This window comes from Anthonomus grandis, chromosome 6 (assembly GCF_022605725.1).
Source record: "Anthonomus grandis grandis chromosome 6, icAntGran1.3, whole genome shotgun sequence".
Classification (NCBI taxonomy): Eukaryota; Metazoa; Arthropoda; class Insecta; order Coleoptera; family Curculionidae; genus Anthonomus; species Anthonomus grandis.
In genome coordinates this window covers 8,825,876-8,834,091 of record NC_065551.1, presented here as the reverse complement: position 1 = coordinate 8,834,091, position 8,216 = coordinate 8,825,876, and the positions used below count along the sequence as shown (strand labels likewise).

The following is an 8,216-nucleotide window of genomic DNA, read 5'->3' as shown; positions in this document are numbered from 1 at the left end:
TAAAAAGCAAAACCGGCAAAACCCAATAATAACCTCATGGCCCCCCTCCCAACTATTACAGGTGATAGACCCATCCTTAGAGATCTCTTTAAAAACAGCCCAAAAATTTACTTGGGTACGGCGCCATAATTCTCAAAATCAGTGGGATAGAGAGAGATACACAATCACTTGCACAGCCTTAAATAGGAATCGCCAGAACGCAGGTGTTTTATCTTTGTTTAATAGACTGGCTAAAAAGAGGTAACAAGTCTGTGAGTGCTGGAATTATTTAAAATATTTTGTAAGATGCTTGGATTTTAGTCCGCGGTCAATTTTTTGATGAGAAAATAATATCGTCTTGTGATATTATTTTCTTTCTAAAAATTGACATTTTCGAAAGAAAAATAAAAAATAGTATAAAACATAGGGTTTTACGTATATTTAAAATGATTTTATAGATAAACAATATAAAATTTTGCCATTTAAACATGTATATCATGCGACAATAAATACGACATAGGCGCATGGACTAGTTAGTGCGGCATCTGCTTCTAATCTCTAGATTCTAATCTCAAGATTCTAATCTCAAGATTCTAATCTCTGAACTAAAATTTATAAGTATTATCGTCTTCTCGACCGTTCTGCGACATAAGTAGTTTGGTTATTCTTGGAAGTCTGTTTAAATTTATTAATAAAAATCCTTTATTCTAATTAAGGAACCTCTATATTTCGCTACTAATTTGTAGCTTCTTCAGGAGGAAAGCTTAAATACAAAGAAAAATAATACACACTATTAAAATGTCCAAATGGTCCAAAAATTAAAATAACATCACAATTAAAACGAAAATAATTTAAAGTCATAAAATACTTACAATGTGGAAATTAAAATTTTACGTTAAGAGACATAAAATAAAATAAAACGAAACTACACAGTTACTAGCCTGTACATGACATTACTTCTTATCCACATTCCCTAAACAATAGGACTATGTTTTCGCTGATAACAATAAAAATAATAGATACGAGGTTAGTTATAAAAGGTATGCTATGAAACAAAAAATAGGGATTATTATTATTTTAATAAATTGCAATATATCACAATCAGTTGGTCTATGTCAGATCTAGAATTAATCGATTTCTTCTTATTGTTGATATGAACCATGTCCATAAACAAGTGTTTCCGGTAGTTAGTCTCAGAATGGAATATAGTTACATTATCATAATCAAACTGGTGATTCGTATTTAAAAAATAAACCGCCAAGGCACAAGATTTTTTAGCTATGCGACAATCACTCTTATGTTGCGAAACTCCCTGTTTCACTGTTTGGGTAGTTTGTCCAATATAGCAACCTTTACAACCTGTACATTTTAATAGTGTGTATTATTTTTCTTTGTATTTTAGCTTTCCTCCTAAAGAAGCTACAAAGTAGTAGCATAATATAGAGGTTCCTTAATTAGAATAAAGGATTTTTTTTTATAAAGTTAAACAGACCGATTCGGTTAGGTTATTTGACAACGGTGACATTTCCCCTTGTCAATATACTTAAGCTGAATTTACAAATTACTTTTTATGTTTCATTTTGCTAACCCAAATTAGGTGGGGCTTATTTATCTAGTAATATTTCCTGTTTTAGATTCGGGGTGACATCAAAGCTATATTAAGGCAAGATTTGGGGTATCATTGCACGAGGGTAGTAAAGCAGGTGGAGCTTATAGATACATATATAGATACTCGGTTAAATTTAACCACATCATTCTCGTGGACTAGCTGGAGGCGATTTAAATCCCGAATACTGCTATCTGCCATAAGGGTGGAAACACACGAGGCGGTTTGCAAGCGGTTTGCGCCGCGACGGTTGTCGCGCGGTGGTCGAGCTCGACGCCTCGTTTATGGGACTTGTGAGCTTTGAAACAGACGGCGCCGCCTAATCCCATAAAACGCGGCGTCCGACGCGCGTACCCTGCTCGATACCATGGGCCGCCGGCACGCCGCTTGGTTTTTATTGCTTTAGCGGCACTACCGCGGCACATCATTTACTTATCTTCTGTGTTGCAAACCACACGTAGGGTTTTTTGGTGCGTTTTTTTTTTGTGCAGTGTTGAAAAGTGTTCATTTATTATGGAAACCAGGGAATTCAACATAGAAAAATTAATTACTGAGGTTCAATTGAGGCCAGCGATTTGGGATATGCGTGATGATAATTATTCAAACAGAATAAAAAAAAAACAGGCATGGGAAGAAGTTACTACAGAATTTCTAAGCGCAGCTGCTTCTGTTGAGGAAAAAAAAATTATAGGTATGTACATATTATATGCTATAAGTAGGTACGTTTATTTTAATAATAATGGTATAATATACATATAGTTTATATTGATTCGTTTTGCCACTCTAGTGGATAAATATTAACAAAATAATTTGCAAATTTATCTCGGCCATTTAATGCTCTTGGATTCCCTTTGCTAAATGAATCAACTGTCAAATTGTCATGCGATTTCCATCCACTTTTCGGCATTTAAAACTGGAAAAGCCATTTGCCTAACATGCGCCCATAGTGCTTTACAAACTTCTTGAACAATCAAACTTGCTGTAGATTTTCCAATTCTAAATGCATAGAGCAAATCCACAAATGAACAACCAGTTGTTAGGTACCTGAAAAAACATAAAATTTCGTTAATTTTTTAGGTCCTATGCTACAAAAAAAATGGAAAAATGTCAGGGACAGATATTCCAAACACCTTTCCGAAAGTAAAGGCAAATCTGGGCAAGGCCGGAAAGGAAAAACCCCATATATGTGTGCCCAACAGCTCTCATTTTTGTCGGATGTGGTCCAAAGAAGGGCAACAGAGAGTTCGCTCGATGCAACACATGAATTGGCAGCCACAGATGATGAGACTGCAGCCACGCCTCAGGAAGGTACAGATGAAGATGCATCGATAGAGCCACCAGATCAACCAAATACAACCAAGCGGGAATCCCGAAAAAGGCAGCAGCAACAGCATTATGGTGAAGAGCGCATTAAGAAGAAAAAAAATGATTCGGTAGAAACAGTTTTGTGTGAAGCTCTTCAAACACACACCGATATTCAAAAAGGAAAACTGATGAAAGAAAAAGAAAGTGTGGATGATGACAAGCATTTTTTGTTGTCATTGTTGCCATTTTTTAAAAAAATTCCAGTTGATAACAAGTTGTTGGTCAGAATGGAATTGATGGCTTTATTAAATAGGCATATTTGTCCACCTCCACACCAACATCATGCTACTACATTCTCCGAACCACCTAGTCACTTCCAACCCCACGTTGAACCACCATCATGGTATACACATTCATTGCCTCCACAGAATTCATTACCACAACAACATCAACCAACTTCAACACCACACCTTCAGAATCAGCCAGGGCCTTCTGGGCTACAACGAGTTGCGCCACCCGAATCCCAATTCTCACCATATTCTCTTGATGGTTCAGAGCATATGAGTTTATAGGCATATAAGTTTAATTTAGTTTTTTTTTGTTTGTTTTTGTTTGTGTTTAAATATATTATATCTATATCTAGTTCATTTTTAGGCGTTTTTTTAAGACTTCCATTGAGTTAATACTATTTCGAGTAGATGTGGAGTAGGTAACTAAATCCTCATTAGGCAGGCAAACGGGGTATAACCAATAATTTAATAAAGACAAAAATTGTAGAAATAGGTATAAATTCATCACCTACTTTAAAGTTATCAAAAGCTTTTCTTGCACTGATATGCTATCTCTCATAATGGTATTAGCTTTTGTACATGGCTCTTGTATCAATAAAAGTAACTCCTGGTATGATTCCTTTGACATTCTGGTGAAATTTAAAAAATTTTCCGGATCTTCACAAATCTCCTTATAGATGGTATTGAAATATCCCTTCTTGTTTCTTTCCATAACTATGGGATGTATCCATAGCTTACGTTTCGTTCTATTTTTTTTTTTTTGGTTTTTTGCGTAATGCCAGTGCCGATGCCGCCAACAAAAATAAAAAATCATCTTCACTGTCGGAGTCCATTTTGCTCACGATAAATAAAAAACTGTAAACTGTACGCAAAGCTTGGCAACATCAAACTGATCTTGTAATTTTTCGTGCCGTTCGTAGTTGCAAAAGCCGTCGCGTGTGTTTTAAGTCGAGCGGCGGTCCACCGGCCGCCGTCGCGGCGCAAACCGCTTGCAAACCGCCTCGTGTGTTTTTACCCTAAGGCACCCTTAATTGGTAAATTCATAATTTAATATACACTATAATTTTTTTTTTCTGTAAGAATTCTTTTGAAAAATATAAGAATGCTAGATTACAGTACATAAGTTTTGACTCGGTGCGTAAAAAAAATTTTAATTCGCTATAACTTTAAACGAGCAAATATACAATCGTCCGGATTTGACAATATCTTTAAAAATTTTATCTACGGTTTAAATATGATGTAAAAATATGTTGTTCAGTTTGAAATTTTGATGTAAAATAAAAAAACTGACATTTCACTTTTATGATATTAAAAAATATTCCATAAATGGTAGAAATATAGGTCTTAAGATACAGGCATGTTCATTTAATACTACACGCCACTTACACAATGAAAAAATATATATAGTTTTGTTTACTTATATAGTTTTATTTAATATATATAGTTTTATGTTTTCTATTATGCTAAGTTAAGTTAAGTTAACTGGATGTGGGGTCAAATAAAACTCAAGTTTTAAAAATTTGATATTGCCGACAACAAATACATACATAAAAATTTAAAAAGCATAAGAACATAGTGAACCACAAACAAAAATTTTGCACAATGGTGTTCTTACTATACTATAAACTTCAATACTATAAACCAAAAAAGTGAAAGTATGACAACATAAATAAGATGAAAAAGAAAATATTTAAAATATTTTTATTAACTAATTTTATAGTACTTATGTTATTTACTATAGTGTCTTTTGACATTTCCTATATTCCCAAAGATAAAAAGATGATCCATGGAAAACTGCAGGAACCCTGACATTTTTATACCACAGGATTAGTTCTACCATCATTTCCTAAATTAACCTATTGAGTTTCAGCAACATGTTCTCAGAGCATTAATATTATAAAGAACATTTCTGAAATATTCTCAAAAAAGTCATATTTCATGATTATCTCTAAAATAAGTGTGTATGAATCACTTAGTTTCCTTATCCTTGAAGATACCTTTTACCCCTAGAGAGTATAACATTTGCTGATAATCTAGCCTAAGAAGGATGATAAGAAGTCCTTAAAATATAGTAATTTAACTTATTGCATGTATTTAACTTATAAATATTTACTTTACTTTCGATATTTGCTGTATAGGAAAAATGCGAATAAGAAAGTTATCAAAAAAAATGTACAACATATAATTTATTTATATCATATTTGTGCTCGGTGAATGTCAGGCTTTGTAAAAGCCATAAGATTTTTCATAAAAAATTCACTCCAAGCATGGATCTTTCTATCAGGTTGGTTTACCCTGAAATGGCACTTGAATAGAATAATAATGGAAGTTTATTAATTTTTATTTTAGTATCATATTTACCTTGTTAGCATGACAAAACTGTGTTTTTTTTTAAATTTCCATAGATTTAACTTATTTGGAGACTAATTCTATTTTAAAATTTTTATGTCTCTTTTTATATAATTACTTGATAATCATATAAAACTTTGTAACAATGAATAAATGAAGCTAAATAATAATTTACCCAAAAAGGGAATTGGTTTAGGTGTAGGTTTAGGTTTATTTATTTACCTTTAACTTTTATTACTTAAAAATTAACTTAATTTAACTTATACAAAGTATTTGTAGCAAGTCAAAAATAAAAAAAAAACAAAAGAAATTTTAAGTAAATATAATACTTTGTACGATAAACAATATTCGAACAGGTGACATAATAAATATGTTGACACGCTTGTTAAAAACTATGATTTAGAATTTCAGCAGTTGAATAAAATAAGTTGGTAATTAAAATGCATTTGATGGCACTTTTGAATATTTGATTCTTAAGCAACTTTACTCTTTTTTTTGTCAGATCCGCGGGTGAAAATTCCAGATGATAAACCAGTTGAGTAATTGGAACGATTTGCATGAATCTCCATGTATAAAAAATAAATGCTGAAGGCAATGTCATTATTCCCAAGAGGGGAAAGAAGTTTACGGCATGTCTCTAATGGTACCAAGTATGTCATAATTCATACATCTTTTTTTGTATACGAAAATGCGCCAGAAGAGCCATCCCAGAGAGTGATACCATATAACAATTTTGAGTGAAATAACGCAAAATAAGTTACCTTCAATGCTGCTACATTTAAAGTGTCTCTCAAAGTTCGTGGTGCAAATATTGCAGAGAAGAATCAATACAAAATCAATGTTTATTTCCAAGACACAAACACTATTAACCTTTAGCTACTAAAAAAATATATTCTAACAACACATGCATATTTTTGGCAAAAAATGAATGATTATGAACAGAAATGAGATTACACAAAAAGTAAATTCAAAAATTATATTCTAACAACACGAACACAAAAAGTTATCTATTCACTGCCAGATCCGCCTTCCTTACATTTATGGCATGTAATTACGTTATCATTGTGTTCTTTACACACTAATTGATGACAAGTATTGCATGTAATTGTAGTAACTCTATTCTTTTTTCTGCCGCAGATGAAGCATCTTCCTCTGATTTTTCTGGGTGGCTCTTCCTCTGCGTCGTTTACTTGAGCTTTTCTATACCTAGATAAAAAATGTCTGATATCTATAGGTAGAGTAGATAACTGATAACGGTTTAGTTTACACTTGATAACGGTTGGAGATACTTACCAACAGAAACGTCGTGTTGCATTAAATAAATAAGACAATGCAAGTCCGACAAGATGTTTTCAATCGTTGAACTATGGCAGTTGGCGAGTTTAATTGATTGTATTGACCGTCTGTCTGGTTATTTTCCACAGTAGAGCTCTAATTTTCTGACATAAAATGTTTTAGCATCACAAAGCACAAACACCTTCAACCCATATTTGGCAGGTTTGTTGGGTATGTACTGGACAAAGCTGCACCTCCCTCTAAATGCAATCAACATTTCATCTATGGTCATAAATTCACCAAGAGAGTAGTTTTTTCCTGAATTATAAACAAATTTGTCCAAAATAAATCGCACCGGGGCCAGCTTATCGGTTTTTTTCTTTCGTTCCTTGTTCCTTTGTCATCAAATCTAATATTTGCAAGCAAAAAAAGAAATCTTTGATAATTCATGCAAGCTCGAAATATTTCTGATCCGGTTCCGTCTTTCGTCCATAATTCCAAAAAACTGGTGTGATTTTGCTTCTTCATCCAGATAAAAACAATAACCGGATAAAAGCAAGCATTTCCGTTTTTGTAGCGTCCTTTGCGTCTCTTTCTCGATTAAAAGTTGCCCGAACTTTTGAAATTTCCAAATTAGTATACTAAATGATACCATTTCATCATCAACAATTTTTGAGAAAGCACTCATCTCATCAGTTATGTCACGGGCGCATTGCTTTGGCCCAGGTAGTATTTTTATTATATTTTTGCTTTTGGGTTTCGTAGATTTACACATAGGGTAACTTTTATACCAAATAGTTGTTTTATCCTTGCCAACATACTGACCTTCTCTATTGGCCACTAACACGGAGAGAGGAACATCTTCGGAGGCTGAACTTTGATCATCTTCCACTTCATCTTGTTCTTCTTGCTCGCTTATTTCTTGTTCGGAGTTTGAATTATGTTTATCTTCCTCTATATCTTCATTTTCATCAGATATGTCACCTTCTCCGCCAATTTCTTCTTCGGAATCCGTATCACATATAACCTGGGCCACAGCTTCCAATTCATTTTGGGTTAAGCTTTTCGGATTTTTTATCTTTATTCGATGCCTGAAAATAAAAAATATATAAATTAATTATACAAACGTGTATAGGTAGCTTCGTGGCACCAACAGAGGTAATTTTGTACTCCCACTTAGATTTTTACTTTCAAACTGCATACCTATCTTTCAACTTATTTAAATTTTTATTTAATCACACTCAAAACAAATCCATAACTAATAATATTTACATATGTACACACTTCAAAATAAACGATTTTTTGTTGAAAAACTAAAAAATATATTATTTTAATATACTAACATAATTACTCGCGTTGGTGTATTCTGTACACCACGACAATGTTCTCGGGATATTCGACCTTCTACTTAG

At 33.1% G+C, this 8,216-nt stretch overlaps 1 protein-coding gene across 1 annotated transcript; it reads left to right on the top strand.

The window, feature by feature from the left end:
- Positions 1-1,803: 1,803 nt before the first annotated feature.
- On the top strand, positions 1,804-3,537 carry LOC126737366 (uncharacterized). The gene is made up of 2 exons (XM_050442234.1): positions 1,804-2,276; positions 2,663-3,537. The coding sequence occupies exons 1-2, from the start codon at positions 2,099-2,101 to the stop codon at positions 3,460-3,462; spliced, it is 978 nt and encodes a 325-aa protein (XP_050298191.1). The 5' UTR covers positions 1,804-2,098; the 3' UTR covers positions 3,463-3,537.
- Positions 3,538-8,216: the final 4,679 nt, after the last annotated feature.

What these genes read in the sequence shown, in the direction of transcription:
- LOC126737366 (XM_050442234.1), top strand. Translation starts at nt 2,099, where the DNA reads ATGGAAACCAGGGAATTCAACATAGAAAAATTAATTACTGAGGTTCAA. An exon ending in TGAGGAAAAAAAAATTATAG is followed by an intron (nt 2,277 to 2,662) that starts GTATGTACATAT and finishes TTAATTTTTTAG; the next exon opens with GTCCTATGCTACAAAAAAAA.